General features: G+C 36.8%; 1 protein-coding gene across 10 annotated transcripts in view; it reads left to right on the forward strand.

The window, feature by feature from the left end:
* Positions 1–20144, forward strand: part of NCKAP5 (NCK associated protein 5) — a 1198715-nt gene that overhangs the window by 467189 nt on the left and 711382 nt on the right. For all 10 annotated transcript variants that reach the window (XM_085001422.1, XM_085001423.1, XM_085001426.1 and 7 more), the window contains one exon: positions 14191–14264. In XM_085001422.1, coding sequence (XP_084857548.1) covers positions 14191–14264 — 74 coding nt within the window. The remainder of the gene's footprint in view (positions 1–14190; positions 14265–20144) is intronic.

A 20144-nucleotide genomic window follows, 5' to 3' on the forward strand; every position in this document is an offset into this window, starting at 1 on the left:
GGTAATAGCCATTCCAAGAGATGTGAGGTGTTATTTCATTGTAGTTTTGATTACATTTCCTTGATAATTAGTAATATTGAACATCTTTTCCTGTACCTGTTGGCTATTTGAATGCCTTCTTTAGAAAAATGTCTATTCAAATCCTCTGCCCATTTTTATTTTTATTTATTTTTTATAATGATTTTTATTTTTTCCATTATAGCTGGTTTACAATGTTCTATCAATTTTCTATTGTACAGCAAGGTGACCCAGTTACACAGACATGTGTACATTCTTTTTTCACACATTATCATGCTCCACCATAAGTCACTAGATATCGTTCCCAGTGCTATACATCAGGATCTCATTGCTTATCCATTCCAAAGGTGATAGTTTGCCTCTATTAACCCCAAATTCTCAATCCATCCCACTCCCACTCCCACTCTCTCTCCCTCCCCCTTGGCAACCACAAGTCTATTCTCCATGTCCACGATTTTCTTTTCTGTGGAAAGGTTCATTTTTGCCGTATATTAGATTCCAGATATAAGTGATTTCATGTGGTATTTGTCTTTCTCTTTCTGACTTACTTTACTTAGTATGAGAGTCTCTACTTCCATCTATATTGCTGCAAACCCTCTGCCCATTTTTAAATCATATTGGTTATTATTATTTTGCTATTGAGTTTTATGAATTCTTCATATAATTTAGATTTTAACCCCTTATCAGGCATATGATTTAAAAATATATTCTCCCATTCGGAAGGTTGTCTCTGCCTTTTATTGATGATTTAATTTGTTGTGCAGAAACTTTGTGTTTGATGCAGTTCCATTTTTTTTCCTTACCTGTGCTTTTGGAGTCAGATTTAAAAAAATCATTACAAAGACTTATGTCAAGGAGCTAACCATCTATCTTTTAGAAATTTATGACTTCAGGTCTTGCATTCGAGTCTTTAATCCATATTGAGTTGATTTTGGGCTATGGTGGAAGGTAATCGTCTGGTTTTATTCTTTTTCATTTGGCCTTCAAGGTTTTCCAAAGTTATTTATTGAAGAAACTGTCTTTTTTCTTCTGTATATTCTTGGCTCCTTTGTCACTAATTAATGGACCATATATGCATTTTATTTCTGGATTTTCTGTTCTGTTACATTGATCTAAATGTCTGTTTTTAGGCCAGTGCCACACTGTTTTGATTGCTTCAGCTTTGTAATATATTTTGAAATATGAGAGTGTGATGCCTCTAGCTTTCTTCTTTCTCAAGGTTGCTTTGGCTATTTAGGGCCTTTTATGTTTCATACAAACTTTAGGATTGTTTTTTCTATTTCTATGAAATGACATTAGAAGTTTGATAAGTATTGCATTGAATCCACAGATTTCTTTAAGTAATATGGACATTTTAAAAATATTTATTTATTTATTTATTTTATTTTTGCCTTTTCCAGGGCCACTCCCACAGCATATGGAGGATCCCAGGCTAGGGGTTTAATCAGAGCTGTAGCCACCAGCCTATGCCAGAGCGGTAGCAACACGGGATCCAAGCCGCATCTGCGACCTACACCACAGCTCACGGCATTGCCAGATCCTTAACCACTGAGCAAGGCCAGGGATCAAACCTACAACCTCATGGTTCTTAGTCAGATTCGTAACCACTGAGCCACGAAGGGAGCTCCTAAAAATATTTCTTCCAATCCATGAGCATGGACTATCTTTCCAATTCTCTGTCTTCATTTTCTGTTATCAATGTCTTAGAGTTTTCTCTCACCTACTTGGTTAAATTTATTTCTAGGTACTTTATTGTTTTTGATGGAATTCTAAATGGGACTGTTTTCTTAATTTCTCTTTTAGTTACTTTGTTGGTGTATCATATGCAATGGATTTTAATATATTGATTTTATGCCTTGATACTTCACTGAATTTATTATTTACAACAGTTTTTTGATGAAAAGTCTTGGATTTCTTTAATTATCCTTTTGATCATTATTTACCTTACAAATCTCATCAAAAGCTCAAATGCCATAATTAATAGAAAAATCTACATTTTCTGACCTAATAGTTACCATGTCTCATTTTCATCCTTATCCTTTTATTTAGTTTACCTGGATTGTTTGTCCTTCAGGACTCAGTATCTGTTTTTATTATCAATTCTAAAATGATATCTAACATGGATTTGCTATAAGGAAAATGAGTAGAATACAATGTTTATCAAGTTAATAACTGTATTTTGAATAAAGTGTTTGTGCTGAGTGACCTGGGAAGTGCATGCTGGGCAAAGCAAGCGTGGGGAAATAGATATTTTTTTTAAGGATAATGTTTCAGACAGTGAACTTTGGCACCAAGGACAATGGAGATAGAGGTATATGATTTTCTTCTAGGTTATAGCAGCTTTAATCTACACTAACTGAACTGTACATGCACTAGTTGAATCACATCATAGAAACGGTAGAAGGCTTAGTGAGTACAGTCAGCCTTCCATGTCCATGGCTTCCACATCTGTGAATACCAAGAACCAACTTTAAAGGCCTTGAGCATCCAAGCATTTTGGCATTGACAGAGAATACCCTGTGGATACTGAAAAACATTTACATACCTAGTTTGGGGAATTTGATTAGGTTCTAGGTGAAATACTGAGAAGTAGACTTCATTTGTGTGATCATTTAGTGCCAATACAAAACAATCCATTACCTACTGTTCTCTGAAGCACTATTTCATGGTGGGGAGTCACTCCACAATGAAAATAATGATGTAATGATCAGAAAGTTTCCACTCTGCTCTTGAATGTCTTGAAATTTTTATTTTATTGTATTATCCTTTCAGCTCATTCTATTTTTAATTTAATTCTGTGTTTTTATCTCAACATCTTTTTTGTTTTTAAAAAACTTTATGTACATGTTTTGGAGAATCATGAATTTTTGCATATTATCAAAAATGTTAAGTTTTTTTTTTAAATTAAAGTATAGTTGATTTACAGTGTTGTGCCAATTTCTGCTGTACAACAAAGTGTGTGAAAAGATAAATGTCTGAGAGTACTACTGAAGTTCTTTTATATATATACACATATTCCCTTTCTTATATTACCTGTCATGATGGTCTATCCCAAGAGATTGGCTATAGTTCCCTGTGCGGTATAGTAGGACCTCCTTGCTTATCTATTCTAAATGTAATCGTTTGCATCTATTAACCCCAAACTCCCAGTCCATCCCACACCCTCCCCCCTCCACATTGGCAACCACAAGTCTGTTCTCCATGTCTGTGAGTCTCTTTTGTAGATACACTTTCTTGACAATCATTTTCAGACTGATACCTTCTGTAATGGAGGGTAAAATCCTCTTTTTCGTGTCCTCCAGTATTTCAGAGGGTCTGTGTTGTACGCTTTCAATTTATTGATTCTGAAATGATCCTTCCAGACTCTGGGAACAGCAACAGCCAGTGGAGATGCCACTTTTTGTTCCTCTGCATTGTTGAAATCTTTTCTCCAAGGTCTCCTAATATCTACTGTCTTTCAAGCAATTTGGGGAGCTTTCATTACACTGAGGTAGAATTTGCAATTTCCCTTCTTTCTACCTATGACTTTGATACTTTGTAATATTGGAGTCCCTAAGAAAAATATCCCATATGTGCTTTATACCCAAGCTCATACTATGGGCACAGTTTCTGCACTACTTTCTGTGACTGCAGTTTGGTGCAGACTATTGCTACCTCCCCAGATTTGTTTCCTTTGTTCCCCCCTCAATTGTTTCCTTGGTATTAAACTCCAAACATTAGTGATTCCCAGTAGAACAATCCTATCAATCCTATTTCATTCTTACAGGAAAGTATGGATTTATTATTAGTTAACTAATTTCTCCAATTCAAGGACCAGAAAAGATAAATGTCTGAGAGTACCACTGAAGTTCTTTTAGGCAGGGAAAAATTTATTTCATTTCACAAAAAGCATATATAAGCATCATCCTTTTTTTTTCAATTCATTTCAGTTGGGGTGTGTGTGTGTGTGTGTGTGTGTGTGTAGGGGTGGTGTATAGGCAATTCCCAATAAATATACAAATAACACATATTGAATGTTAGAAGTAAGCATACTATGGAGAAGGATTAAGCCGAAAAGAAGGATGGAGAATACATAATCCCAATTTCCCATTGTTAAGTTCTGTAAGACTCATCATTATTAGTTATTTTATGGAAAATTATGTAAAGCTACCTTAAATGGAAGCAGCCAGTATTCTTTTTTTTATTACTCAATGACTTTATTACATTTATAGTTGCACAATGATCATCACAATACAATTTTATAGGATTTACATCCCACAACACCAGCACATCCCCCCACCCCCCAAACTGTATCCTTTGGAAACCGTAAGTTTTTCAAAGTCTGTGAGTCAGTATCTGTTCTGCAAAGAAGTTCAGTCTGTCCTTTTTTTAGATTACACATGTCAGTGAGAGCATTTGATGTTGGCATCTCGCTGTCTGACTGATTTCACTTAGCATGATAATTTCTAGGTCCATCCATGTTGCTAAAAATGCTGGTATTTCATTCCTTTTAATGGCTGAGTAATATTCCATTGTGTATATGTACCAACTCTTCTTGATCCACTCCTCTATTGATGGACATTTAGGTTGTTTCCATGCCTTGGCTGTTGTAAATAGTGCTTCAATGAACATTGAGTACATGTGTCTTTGTGAGTCATGGTTTTCTCTGGATAGATGCCCAGGAGTGGGATTACTAGATCAAATGGTAGTTCTACTTTTAGTTTTCTGAGGAATCTCCATCCTGTTTTCCACAATGGTTGCACCAATTTACAATCCCACCAACAGTGTAATAGGGTTCCTTTTTCTCCACAGCCTCTACAGCACTGATTGTTTGTAGATGTTTTGATGATGGCCCTTCTGGCTGGGGTAAGGTGGTATCTCATAATGGTTTTGATTTGCGTTTCTCTAATCATGAGTGATATTGAACATCTTTTCATGTGTTTTTTGGCCATCTGTATGTCTTCTTTGGAGAACTGTTTAGACTTTCTGCCCATTTTTTGATGGGCTTGTCTGTTTTTTTGGTATTGAGCTACAGAAGGTGTTTATAAATTTGGGGGATTAATCCCTTGTCAGTTGATTCATTTGCGAATATTTTCTCCCATTTTGTGGGTTGTCTTTTTGTTTTGTTTAGGGTCTCCTCTGCTGTGCAGAAACTTTTAAGTTTGATTAGGTCCCATTTGTTTATTTTTGTTTTTGCTGTCATTACTCTAAGAGGTGGATCTGAGATGTTGCTGTCATTTATGTCAGAGAGTGTTTGGCCTATGTTTTCCTCTAATAGTTTTATAGTGTCTGATCTTATATCTAGGTCTTGAATCCATTTCAAGTTTATTTTTGTGTATGGTGTTAGGAGGTGTTCTAATTTTATTCTTTTCCATGTGGCTGTCCAGTTTTCCCAGCACCACTTATTGAACAAGCTGTCCTTTCTCCATTGTATATTCTTTCCTCCTTTGTCATAGATTAGTTGGCTATAGGTACGTGAGTTTAATTCTGGGCTTACTATTCTGTTCCACTGATCTATATTTCTGTCTTTGTGCCAATACCGTACCGTTTTGATGATTATTGCTTTGTAGTATACTCTGAAGTCAGGGACCCTGATTCCTCCAGTTCCATTTTTCCTTTTCAGGATGTCTTTTGCTATTCTGGGTCTTTTGTGCTTCCAAACAAACTTTAAAATATTTTGCTCAAGTTCTGTGAAAAATGTCCTTGGTAATTTGATAGGGATTGCATTGAATCCTGTAGATTGCCTTAGGTAGTATAGTCATTTTGATAATAATGATTCTTCCAATCCAAGAGCATGATATGTCTTTCTATCTATTTGTGTCATCTTCAATTTCTTTCATCAGTGTCTTATAGTTTCTAGAGTACAGTTATTTTGTCTCTTTAGGTAGGTTAACTCCTTGGTATTTTATTCTTTTTGATGTGATGGTAAATGGGATTGCTTCCCTAATTTCTCTTTCAGATCCTTCATTTTTGGTATATAGAACTGCTGTCGATTTCTGTGTATTAATTTTGTATCCTGCAACTTCGCCAAATTTGTGGATGACCTCTAACAGTTTTCTGGTAGAGTTTTAGGATTCTCTAGGTATAGTATCATGTCATCTGCAAATAGTGATAGTTTTACTTCTTCCTTTCCAAATTGGATTCCTTTTATCTCTTTTACTTCTCTGATTGCTGCGACTAGGATTTCCAAAATTATGTTGAATAGTAGTGGCGAGAGCAGACATCCTTGTCTTGTTCCTGATATCAGCATCAAATCTTTCAACTTTTCACCATTGAAAATGATGTTCCTGTGGGTTTGTCATATATGGCCTTTATTATTTTGAGGTATGTTCCCTCTATGCCCACTTTCTGAAGGGTTTTATCAGTTGGATTTTGTCAAAGGCTTTTTCTGCATCTATTGAGAGGATCATATATTTTTTATTCTTCAGTGTGTTAACATGGTGTATCACACTGATTGATTTGCAGATATTAAAGAACGCTTACACCCCTGGGATAAATCCCACTTGATCATGATGAACAATCCTTTTAATGAATTATTGGGTTTGGTTTGCTAGTATTTTGTTGAGGATTTTTGCATCGATGTTCATCAGTGAAATTGGCCTGTAGTTTTCTTTTTTTGTGGTGTCTTTGTCTGGTTTTGGTATCAGGGTGATGGTGGCCTCATAGAATGAGTTTGGGAGTGTGCCTTCCTCTGTAATTTTTCAAAATAGTTTCAGAAGGAGAAGTGTTAGCTCTTTAAATGTTTGATAGAATTAGCCTATGAAGCCATCTGGTCCTGGACTTTTGTTTGTTGGAAGTTTCAATTTCAGTTCTTGTGATTGGTCCATTCATCTTTTTTATTTCATCTTGGTTTAGTCTTGGAAGATTGTGCCTTTCTAAGAATTTGTCGATTTCTTCTAGGTTTTCCATTTTATTGGCATATAGTTGCATATAGTAGTCTCTTATTATCCTTTGTATTTCTGTGATGTCCATTGTTACTTCTCCTTTTTCACTTCTAATTTTATTGATTTGAGTCCTCTTTTGTTCTTGATAAGTCTGGCTAAGGGTTTATCCATTTTATTGATCTTTTCAAAGAACCAGCTTTTTGTTTCGTTGATCTTGTCCATGGTTTTCTTCATTTCTATTTCATTGATTTCTGCTCTGATCTTTATTATTTCTTTTATTCTACTAACTTTAGGTTTTGTCTGTTCTTCTCTCTCGAGCTGCTTTAGATGTAAAGTTAGCTTGTTTTTGAGCTTTTTCTTGTTTCCTGAGGTGCACTTGTATTGCTATAAACTTTCCTCTTGGAACTGCTTTTGCTGCATCCCATAAGTTTTGGAATGTCGTATCTTTGTTGTCATTTGCTTCTAGGTATTTTTTAATTTCCTCTTTGACTTCTTCAGTGATCCATTGCTAGTAGCATGTCATTGTGTCTCCACATGTTTGTGTTTTTTGCAGTTTTTTTCTTGTTGTAGATTTCCAGTTGTATAGTGTTGTGGTCGGAAAAGATGCTTGATATGATTTCAATTTTCTTAAAGTTACCAAGGTTGGATTTGTAGTCCAGGATGTGATCCATCTTAGAGAATGTTCCATGTGCACTTGAGAAGAATGTGTATTCTGTTGCCTTTGGATGGAATGTCCTATAAACATCTATTAAGTCCATCTGGTTTAATGCTTCATTCAGGGCCTATGTTTCCTTACTGATTTTCTTTCTGGATGATCTGTCCATTGCTGTAAGTGGGGTGTTAAAGTCCCCCACTATGATTGTGTTACTGTCGATTTGTCCTCTTAAGGTTGTTAGCAGTTGCCTTATATATTGTGGTGACCCTATGTTGGGTGCATGGATATTTAAATTTGTTATATCTTCTTCTTGGATTGATCCTTTGATCATTATGTAATGACCTTCTTTGTCCCTTAAAATATTCTTCATTTTAAAGTCTATTTTGTCTGATATGAGTATTTCTACTCCAGCTTTCTTTTGATCCCCGTTTGCATGAAATATTTTCTTCCATCCTCTCACTTTCAATTTGTATGTGTCCCTAGAAGTGAAGTGGGTCTCTTGAAGACAGCATATATATGGATCTTGTTTTTGTATCCTTTCAGCCAGTCTATGTCTTTTGGTTGGGGCATTTAGTCCATTAAACTGGTAATTGTTAATATGTATGTTCTTATTGCCATTTTATTATTTGCTTTGGATTTGTTTTTGTTGCTCTTTTTTCTTCCCTTCTTCTCTTGTTCTCTCCTCTTCTGGTTTGATGACTATCTTTAGTGTTGCATTTGAGTTGATTTTTGGTTGTTTGTGTATCAGTTGTAGATTTTTGGTTTGCAGTTATTCTGAAGTTTTGATATGAGTCCATATGTATATGAGATTGTTTTACATCGTTGATCTCTTAATTGCAAATGTATCTCCAGTGTCCTGCATTTGTACCCACCTCTTCTCATGATTTCTGATTTTGGTGGCATAATTGTGCATGGATGATTTTGTATCTTCACTGTATATATATTTTTACTGGTGAGCCTTGTCATTTGTGGTATTTTTGCTTCCTGTTGTGGCCTTTTCTTTTCTGCCTAGAGAAGTTCCTTTAGTATTTATTGTAAAGCTGGTTTCATGTTGCTGAATTCTCTTAGCTTTTGCTTATCTGTGAAAGTTTTGATTTCTCCTTCAAATCTGAATGTGAACCTTGCTGGGTAAAGTATCTGTGAAAGTTTTGATTTCTCCTTCAAATCTGAATGTGAACCTTGCTGGGTAAAGTCATCTTCACTGGAGGTTTTTTCTTTCTTCATGTTAAGTATATCATGCCACTCCCTTCTGGCCTGCAGCGTTTCTGCTGAAAAATCTGCCAATAACCTTCTCAGGGTTCCCTTGAATGTTGTTTGTTTTTATTCCCTAGCTGCTTTCAAGATTTTCTCTTTGTCTTTAATTTTGGTCAGTTTGATTAAGATGTATCTCAGTGTATTCCTCCTTGGGTTTATTTTATATGGTACTCGTTGAGCTTCTGGATTTGAGTGAATGGTTCCTTTCCTCTGTCAGGGAAGGTTTAGATATTATCTCCTCAAATAGTTCTTCTGTCCCCTTCTCTCTCTCTTCTCCTTCAGGCACCCCTATAATATGGATGTTGGAGTGTTTAACATTGTCCCAGAATTCTTTGCGACTTTCTTCATTTGTTTTCAATCTTTTTCCTCCTTTCTGTTCCCCATCCGTAATTTCCACTAATAGGTCCTCCACCTCCCTTATTCATTCTTCTGCCTCCTGTATTCTGCTATTAGCTGCTTCTAGTGAATTTTTTATTTCAGTTACTGTATTTTGAGTCTCTTCTTGTTTAAGTTTGATATCTTGTATCTCTTTGGTCAGTGCTTCCTGTAAGTTATCCATCTTTGCCTCCAGGTTATTTCCAATGTCTTGCATCACCTTAGCATCAACAGTCTAAAGTCTTTCTCCTTGAGGCTGAGAATCTCCTGATCACTTAACTGATTTTCTGGGTTTTTTTCTTTCTTCCTTATCTGAGTTATAGTTCTCTGTCTTTTCATTTTTATAGGTTTTTGGTATGGTGACCTTTTTACAGATAATAGAGTTGTAGCCTCTCTTACTTTTGGTGTCTGCCCCCCTCATGGCTGAAGTCAGTATGGGGGCTTGCTGTAGGCTTCCTGATGGGAAGGACTGATGTCTGCCCACTGGTAGGTGGAACTGATTCCTATCCCTCTTGTGGGTGGGGCTTTGTCTCTGAATGGGATTAGAGGGGGCTATGTGCCTGAGGGGCCTTTAGGCAGCCTGTTTACTGATGGGCGGGGCTGTGATCTCACCTGGATTGTTGTTTGGCCTGGGGCTTCTCAGTGCTGACTGATGGGTGGGGCCAGATTATCCCAAAATGACTACTTCCAGAGAAAGACATGCTGCTGAATACTCCCAAGAGCTTTTCTTCCCATGTTCTTAACCCAAAACAAGCCATATTCACCCCCATTTTCCCAAGAGGTCCTCCAAGAACCACAGTCAGGTTTGACCCAGATTCCTATGGAGACTTTGCTTTGCCCTGGGACCCAGTGCACATGAAAATCTGTATGCACCTATTTAGAATGGGGTCTCCATTTCCCCCAGTCCCATGGAGCTCCTGCACACAAGCCCCACTGGCCTTCAATGCCAGATGCTCCAGGGGCTCTTTCTCCCAGTCCCGTATCCCCACACGTGAGAGTTTGATGTGGGGCTCAGAATTCTCACTCCTGTAGGTGAGTCTCTGTGAACCAGTTAGTTTCCAGTCTGTGGAGCTTCCCACCCAGGAGGTATGGGGTTGTTTATACCGAGAAATCACCCCTCCTACCTCTTGATGTGGCCTCCTCTTGTTCTTCTGGAGTAGGGTATCTTTTTTAAGGTTTCCGGTCCATTTGGGTGAAGAGTGCTCAGTCTTTAGTTGTGAATTTTGTTGTTTTTAGGAGAGAAGTTGAGCTCTAGTCCTTCTATTCCGCCATCTTAATCCCATCTCATAGCCAGTATTCTTATTTGAAATGGAAGCTGCCAGCAGTCTTACTTGAAATTGGATTTTTTATTTTGTCTTATTGTTTTTTGTTTGTTTGGTTTTTGTCTGTGTTCATAGAATGCAGAAGTTCCTGGGCCAGGGATTGAACTAGCACCACAGCAGTGACCCCAGACCCAGCAGTGCCAACAGTGGATCCTTAAGCTTCTGTGCCACCAGGGAATTCCTGAAATAGCTTTTAGACTACATTCCAGGGATACCTACATTTCATAGTTGAAAAATATATATTATTACTGTTAATTTCTAACTACTTATTCTAAAATTCACCAACTGTCATTGAAGAAATGTACATATAAAACTCTAGAAGTTGAGTAGGAGAAGAGAAAATGAATATAATCTTCACCTTATTAAGTTGTTTGCCTTTTGAGAAGAGTTTTGATCCTATAGGAAAGGCTCTGCTTGGCATTTGGTATATGCTTAAACTGTTTTATTTAATTCTTACAACATCTCTCTAAATCACTATTCATCTGTCTAAAGATGAAAAAATAAGCATTAGGGAGACTAAATGACTTGTAAGAGGGAGAAGATCTAGTAAGCATCAAAACCAGGATTTTTTATTTTTTTAATTTTATTATTTATTTATTTATTTATTTATTTTGCTTTTTAGGGCTGCACCTGTGGCATATGGAATTTCCTAGGCTAAGGTTTGAATTTGAACTACAGCTGCCAGCCTACACCACAGCCACAGAAACATGGGATCTGAGCTGCATCTGCAACCTACACCACAGCTCACAGCAACACTGGATCCTCAACCCACTGAGTGATGCCAGAGATCAAACCTGAATCCTCATGGATATAGTTAGATTTGTTTCCAGTGTGCCATGATGGGAACTCCCCAGGATTTTTTATTTTAAGTTTCTACTTTTTAAATTTAACTATAGTTGATTTACAATGTTGTTTTAATTCCTACTGTACAGCAAAATGATTGTTTTGCAAATATTATACATATCCTATAAATATTCTTATTCATATCATTTTTATTGTGTTTTGTCATAGGATATTGACTATAGTTCCCTTTGTAATATAGTAAGACCTTGTTGTTTATCCATCCTATATATAATAGTTTGCTTCTGCTAACCCTGAACTCCCAGTCCTTCCCTCCCCAACACCCCACCTCCCCAGCAACAACAAATCTGTTCTCTCTGTCTGTGAATCTATTTTAGTTTCATAGATATGTTGATTTGTTTCATATTTTAGATTCCACATATTAGTGATATATGGTATTTATCTTTCTCTTTCTGTCACTTAGTATGTCACTTAGTATGATAATCTCTAGGTCCATACATGTTGCTGCAAGTGACATTACTTTATTCCTTTTCGTGGCTGAGTAATATTCCATTGTATATATCAAAACCAGGATTTAAACCTAAATCTCTTTGACCCAAAGATCATATTTGTAATCACTACATATTTCAGCTTTCACCTCTGATTCGATCTAAGCAGAATGGACTGAATAATCTGTCTATCAGTTTTAATCTTAACTGTTTTCCAGAGCTTGCACATGATTTTGACACTGCGAATCTCTCCAACTCTGTTTTAGACTACACACCAAAAGCTCTGCTCCCAGCCCTGCTTGCTACCTTTCTGTCCCTTAAATACCACATTTGGGGGCTTTTGCTGTTTCCTGTGCCTTTTTTTATATGCTTACCTCTTTCTCTCCCAGGTCTTAGCCCAAATATCATTTGCTCAGAGTCCTCTTCCAACCATAGTGTGTGAAAGAGGTGCCTCTCCACTTGAAGTCCCTCCTGTCACCTGTCATTTCCTTCCCAGCATGTAAACAATCTGAAATCCATCTGCTCACTTACTTGTTATGTCTCTCTCTACAGAATGTAAGCTCTTTGAGAACAGGAACTTTCTCCCTCTTAGTTATAACTCTATCTCAGAAGTTAGAATAGCACTTGACGTAAAATAGATGTTGAAAAAAAATGACAGAATGAAAAATGAATGTTTGAAGTCTATATAGTTGTTTCTACTGGAAACACTGTCTTTAAAATTTTTTTTTTTCCCACTGTACAGCAAGGGGGTCAGGTTATCCTTACATGTATACATTACAATTACAGTTTTTCCCCCACCCTTTCTTCTGTTGCAACATGAGTATCTAGACATAGTTCTCAATGCTATTCAGCAGGATCTCTTTGTTTTAAAAATTTTTTGATGGATGTACTTGAAAATACCTTTGAGAATTTTGAGTGTTCTAAATCATGTTTAAGGCTTGATCAGGATATTTAATAACATAAGCACTAACCACTGAAACATGTGCCCAATGGTCTTGTTTACATAATTAACCTGAACATGAATATTAATAAGTATACATCTCTTTCACTAATTTTGTGCAATAGAAGTATAGTGTTATAGAATTTTAATGGTTTTAGCTAGATAAGGTCTTAGGATCACTCTAGTTTAACAGAAATATTGTGGGAAGTTGAAAAGACTTTTTGCAAGCTACATAGGTAAACCCAGGCCCAGAAACTTGGAACAGGGCCCTTTTTATTATATGGAGCCAACTCTTACTGTGGTTTTTTTTTTTCCACTCCCCTTCCCCAATTGTAGTGTATATTTTTATAGGAGCAACAGATTATACATAGCATTTCATAAAAATAAGTCTGTTTTTCAGAAAGAAAAGTATCAGTGTTCATCAGCATTTCCAGTTTTTCTCAAATGCATAAGGAGTGAAAGAGCAACCTTTGTGGATGCCTTAATACCAAAACAATTGCACACTCTTCCATCTAAGACAATTGTAATGTAGACACAGAAGCCTGTGGGCTAGGTCTCGAATAGCAAAGGAAGGAAGGAAGTATCAGGTTCTGGATGAAATAAATCACACAAAATGTTACACATCATATTTTTCTACATAGTTAGGAATTGAAACTGTTGCATGTGAACCTCATATTTAGGAAGCACAAAATCTTAAAAACCAGATTTAATAACCTATAGATTTTTATGAACAACTCTCATGTGACAAAGAAATCTCTCATTTTTTGGAGATGTTTTTTGAAAATATACTTTGATTTATAGAAATATATGCATATTTCTAAATAAGATAAACCTTGCCTTTTATATCTTCCTGGAAGCCAAAGATTTATTTTCTAAGAAAATAAAATTAAAAAGATAAAAAAGAAAAAACAAAAGCAAATCACATTGTTTTGTTCATATAAGGAGATGAAGGAAAACAGACATGTGATTCATCAATATAAATAATATGCCCAGTGAATATATAAAGCTGCTATGTAGCTCAAAAATGATGTTCCTGCTAGGAAGTGATTTGTGTAAGACCAGTATAATCAAGACCTGCATTGTCCCCTTTATTCCTACTCTTCTAAGGTCAAAGCCAAAGTAAGGTTTGCTCACTTCCCTTTTTTTCCTCTCCTTACTTTCATATGGCAGAATAGACCACAGTGTAGCTGGCTATGGAATTTAGCTTTTCTCTGTGAATAAGAGGATTTTTATGTTGACTCAATAGAACCCTGGTCCTCTTCAGTCCTTTGCTTATGGAGTGATCACAGGATATGGGGAAAATATTCAACCCCTAATGACTATGTATCTAAGTCATGGAAGCATCTACTCTCAAAACTGGAGGGGACCAAGGGGTTATCTTGTCAAAAATCTTCTTGTGGACATAAAGATGGTCTAGAATTCTGGTGCCTGTTGTAATGAGGTTTTATTTGTCTTTGTATGTCTGTATATGCAGGATTACCTGGACTCCAATAAATACATTGAACATCTGCTAACTCAGCTTGAGGAGCAGCACAGAAGTCTCTGGAGGTGAGTTAAATCCATACACTTATTTTATAGCCGCATCTCTAGCTTTGATCTTGACCACAGAAGCATAGAGTTGGCAAAAGGACTCTCTTCATCTATGCAGGGCCAAAAGCACCTTTGGGGGCAAAAATCATCAGAGGCTACCTAGAGATTTCCATTCCTTTAATTAAAGTAAAGCAGTGATGCCACAAGTTGCCCTTGAATGAAGGACCTGCTCAGAGCTGAGAGGGTATTGGAAATCACAGCACTTGTCAAGGTCAGGGCATTAATTTGTCCAAGACCATGCAGCAAGCTTATACTATAGAAACTATGACCCAAATTCTCTAACCCTGCCTGCAAAAATGCTAGTTTTTTTTTTTTTTTTTACAATGAAAAGTTTGGACACATCTGCTTGAAATTTCTGCTTCTTTTCATATTAAAGGAGAATACATATTTCTTTTTGTTCCTTTTTTAAAGATTTTATGTGTTGGAGTTCCCGTCGTGGCACAGTGGTTAACAAATCCAACTAGGAACCATGAGGTTTCGGGTTCGATCCCTGGCCTTGCTCAGTGGGTTAAGGATCCGGCATTGCTGTGAGCTGTGGTATAGGTCGAAGATGCGGCTCGGATCCCGAATCGCTGTGGCTTCTGGCATAGGCCGGTGGCTACAGCTCCAATTAGACCCCTAGCCTGGGAACCTCCATATGCCGTGGGAAGCAGCCCTCGAAAAGGCAAAAAAAGACAAACAAAAAAAAAAGATTTTATGTGTATTTGTTTTTCATCATTGAGTTAGTTCTGTCTGACAAAAGGTTTTAGTAGAGGCACATTAGAAACACAATTAGGGTTTTAGTTGAGTAGTTAAAGTGTGACAATAAGGTAGTAGGATCTCTGACTATAGTAATAACAGTCTAGTAACCAGGTAATATTCTTTTTGTATTTTTAACTGGTCAATATCATGTTGAGGTGTATGGCCCATGGGTTCAATGGGCTATAGGTGGCTGGAAACCATTCAGAGGAGAGTGACCAGAAGGAAGAATGACTGGAGAATACATATTTTAAGAATGCTGTTTTTAGGTCTCCCGTGTTTAGTATTTTGTTCTACATGGTAGGTCCTGATTCTTGGTAAGGAGAGGTATATGAGAACATTTGTGAAGGTAAATTGGAAAAATAGGCGAGTATCACAGATGTCATATTTCTAAATTATTCATCCCCTGGGGCCTCTTAGGAATGGAGATTGTTGTATTATTATCCAGATCCTTCGGGTCCATGTGATCTTGGTCTTCCTAGGTGCTAGTATGGACTCTGAATTCCTTTTACTAAATCCCTATAGCTCTTATTATCTGGAATATATGTGTTAGTGCTTAATTATATGATATCTCACCTTGCACCAGAATTATTTACTATAATTAGCTTTGTCTCCCAAGGGTCAGTAAGTCCCTAAAGTCCTTTATTTCTTATCTTCTTGTGGCAAGTGGGGTTCTCTCCATACACAGAGATTTTAGGCAGGTAAGTATGAGCTAACCCTGTGGCTTTCTTGTCTAACCTCATCCAAATCCATCACCCTTGGTCTCTGTACCAGGCAATGCTGCTGCTTCTACATGCAACCTTGTAACAAATCCTAATACCCTTAAAATTCATCTTTCCTAAGAAATTAGTTCTTGGGTAAAGTGCCTGATATTTTCATTTGTATTGCTCTTATATGAGGTTTCCTATTAGAGAAAAGATGTCTGGTTATAATAATACACAATATTCTTTTCTCTGCATAGAAAAACTATTGGTAAGATAAAGCAAATATGTGCAATTTTTAAGTCTGCTTGCCACTAACAGACATCCTCAGTTAACTTTATATAACTAGATGTAATATTTGTTAGATTTGTTTTTGAGAGCTACAGTCTGAGTGTTGATATAGTTTTCTTTTGTGAACCTGTGTGTTGTAGTAATAAAACCAACAGCAATATATTTATGGTTATATACCTTTTAAATTATATTTTCCATAGAGCTACTACAAAGTATATTTAAGAAGTTATTTAACTGAAGGTGCAATATTTTCTTTAAACTATTCATATAGAATAGTTTTCCCCTACCTTTCAAAAGAAAAATACACAAATGATGAATACCATCTGATGAAAGATTAGAGTTTAATTTGGTCAGTGTGTCTTGTTCACATCATTGAAGAGGAATAATGGTTTCTCAGGCTTTGAACCAAAAAAAGCCTGCATGGAAAAGGATATTTTTCTTCATTCTTAAGGTAGTTAATAAAAACCTTTGGTTGTTCTCCAGCCTGATTAAATTAAAATCTCATTTCACGCAGTAGGCTTGGCCTAACATAAAGTAAGAGCTCAGAATTTTGAGGGCAATCAGTTCCATTTTCCTTGAAACAGAATTATTGCTGGTGAAGATGCAAAGCCTTATATATAGTGTCAGAGGATCTAATAAGAAAGGTTCATTCGAATAACAATAAAGGGAACTAATGACATTTGAATGGTCAGAATAACTACCAGTGAGAAAATGGAAATGGTAGTCTTGAAAAGAAAATGAAAACCAGTAGCAGCAGATTTATATACTATTTATTGAATCATGAAATTATACTTGATTATATTTTTCAAACAAATCTTGACTGACTTAAAGTGATAGGCTTTCTGATGATTGTTACAACATCACAACCACACCTGTATCCCAGTTATTTTTGGTGAACGATTTGTGAGTGACAGTGAACAGTATGGAAAATTTTTACAAGTTATGACTGAAGTTTTAATTGCCTTTTTTTTTTTTTAAATGGCTGTATGCACGGCATGTGAAAGTTCCCAGGCTAGGGGTCTAATCAGAGCTGCGGCTGCTGGCCTACACCACAGCCACAGCAGCACAGGATCTGAGCCGCGTGTGTGACCTACACCACAGCTCACAGCAATGCTGAATCCTTAACTCACTGAGCTAGGGCAGGTATCATATCTGCATCCTCATGGATACTAGTCAGATTCTTTTCTACTGTGCCACAACGGGAACTCCCTTAAATGCTTTCTTGAGTTAGGGCAGAACCTATAATGTGCTGAGGATCATGGGAAAGACATGTCATGTACACAGGCACAACTAAAGTGTCTGAAGTTAAATCTTCCCATTAACACAGTATACCCTTTTTCTGATTTTTATTTTGCCTTTGGTTCATAGCTGTTACAGCTTTCTGGGAATAAATTATTTGTCATTGCTGCTGATATTAACTCATGGCCTTCCATTTATACTTTAACCTATAACTTAAAAGATAAACTCTCAATATTTTCATCTTGCAACAGTAATTGTGGTCAGCATTCATTTATGGACACAGTCTTTGAAAATTGACCAAAAGCATAGCGGACATATGTCATACTGTTATTGCCTCTTGCTTAATGCTAAGAGAACTGGACCAATAGTAGACAATTAGGTATAAGAATTAAAAAGTAATAGTTTCATGGAGGAATCCACTTGTCTTTAATAGGTTTTAGTTTTTTCTTATAGCATAACCATGTGCTGTGACACAAATATGCTGTGTAATTATACTCTCAGGATAACTGATTACTTTGAGGTCCCATTTCTACTGAAATAGACCTGTAATCTACCTCTGGGTTTTCAAATTGCAAAGAAATTTGTGGAGTTCAAATATAGCTGTCTAGCAATGAGCATTGAGCTCAACTGTTTTTCAATACCAGCAGAAGAAGATTTCTATGAATTCATCTGAAGAAGGTAGAGCCAGAATCTAGAACATAGTCTAAGACTTGAGTACAAGGCTGGGTAGGTTTCATTCACTCTGCATCTTTCTGCTTGATGAGGAAAAATAAACATGCCCAGGAATAACTTGTTTACTAGGTGATATTGAGGTGCAGTCATGTACTTTTATACGTGTATTTGTTTAAAATGAGGAAAGTTAAGATGAGGAGAAAAAGGCTCTTTTTACCCCTAATGATTTTTCTATTATCTGTTACTATTTCTGATTTGGCTAAATATATCTGTGACTGACAAGAAAGAGTGTAAGAGAACAACTGCAGAGAATGCCTTTCTCCTAATATTTGACAGAAATCTCTATCCATTTGCAGCCTCAAATGGAGAATTTAGAACAAACAGAAACAGTTGGAAAATACAAATTGGATTCATGAATATTTATGGTGTTAATTACTCTTTCATGTCACATATGTGAAATTATGTATGAAAAGTGGGAGCGACGGTACACTGTAGGACTGGAAATAAGACTGTACTGGAGGTTTTGGAGATGTGGACTCTTTCCTGGCCTGTCCTGACTGGCTGTTGGTTAACATCTCTAAGACTGAGATTTTTTTATCTATAAAAAGAAGGAATCAACATAGCTAGTATTTACTATCACTGAGCCCCTGAGATTTCATGAAGCATATAATGTCTGAAATAACATAACTGGAGTTCCTTGGTAGCCCAGCAGTTAAAGACTCAGTGTTGTCACTGCTGAGGCTTGGGTCCGATCCCTGGCCTGGGAACTTCCTCATACCTCAGGGCAGCCAAAAATGTTTTTAAAAATAAAGTAAAATAAAATAATGTTATATAGATATAACATGTATAGAAATGTATCATCTTATTTTTCTCTAATACTTATAAGCTGGATCATTATGTAGGGTTTAATATATGTCATGGAAAACTTCAAAAAAATGCGTAGAAACAACTAATATAACAGATACATAATAGTTTGCCAGTGACTGAACCAAATAATGTCAGTGTTCATTTTAGATTTTCATGGCTCAAGTTGGAGACAGAGTTATCAATAGATTGGAAGTAAATAAAGAATGAGTAGGTTTGCATAGCCAAAATTAAATGATAGGATCTGGTAAGTGGAGAGTGCTAATTGCCAACCTACAAAGGACAGATCAAAGTTCCATTTGAACAAGTTATGTTTAAGCTAGGGTTTCGCCATCAGGGCACTTTTGATATTTGAGGCCAGAAGATTCTTTATCATGGGGGAGTGGGGGTGGGGTGTCTTGTGAATTAGAAGGTGTTAAGCATCATCCCTGGCCTCTGCCCACTATGTACCAATACCATCCCCCAATGAGACAACCAGCAATATCTCCAGATAATTTCCAAATATTTCCTAGGAGTGACATCCTCTCCTCTCCCTAGGAACCAGTGATGTCAATAATCATCCGCCTAAGCATTTTCCTAAGCATATCCCAAGAAACACTAATACTCTGTGTTACAGATATTTTAGGAAAAACAAAAGTATACAGTGGTCAAATATGAGGTATACTAGGTAAAACCAAGCTTTAAGACTTTTTGTAATGGCTGCACCTGTGCCATATAGAGGTTCCTGGGCTAGTGGTCAAGTCAGAGCTGCAGCTTTGACCTATGCCACAGCCACGGCAACACTAGATCTGAGTTGCATCTGAGACCTATGCACCAGCTTGCTTACAGCAACACTGGATCATTAACCCACTGGGCCGGGTCGGGGATTGAACCCTCATCCTCACAGAGACTACGTAAGATCCTTAACCTGCTGAGCCACAATGGAACTCCTAAGGTTTTTTTGAATTTTGGAACTACTCAGAGCTATCTATATGGCTAATATGTGTTATGCATATTAAATATAGAATGTAAGAAATAATTTTAGCTTCTTTAAAAAAATCCCTAGGAGTTCCCATCGTGGCACAGTGGTTAATGAATCTGACTAGAAACTATGAGGTTGCGTGTTTGATCCCTGGTCTTGCTCAGTGGGTTAAGGATCCAGCATTGCTGTGAGCTGTGGTGTAGTTCACAGATGTGGCTTGGATCCCGAGTTGCTGTGGCTCTGGCGTATGCCAGTGGCTACAGCTCTGATTAGACCCCTAGCCTGGGAACCTCCATATGCCAAGGGAAGCAGCCCTAGAAAACATAAAAAGACAAAAAAGACAAAAAAAAAAATTCCCTAAATCCTATCTTT

This window comes from Sus scrofa, chromosome 15 (assembly GCF_054392235.1).
Source record: "Sus scrofa isolate SSC_HxYL_T2T_F1_AM1 chromosome 15, Sscrofa_HxYL_maternal_Yorkshire_Landrace_v2.0, whole genome shotgun sequence".
In the NCBI taxonomy this organism is placed as follows: domain Eukaryota; kingdom Metazoa; phylum Chordata; class Mammalia; order Artiodactyla; family Suidae; genus Sus; species Sus scrofa.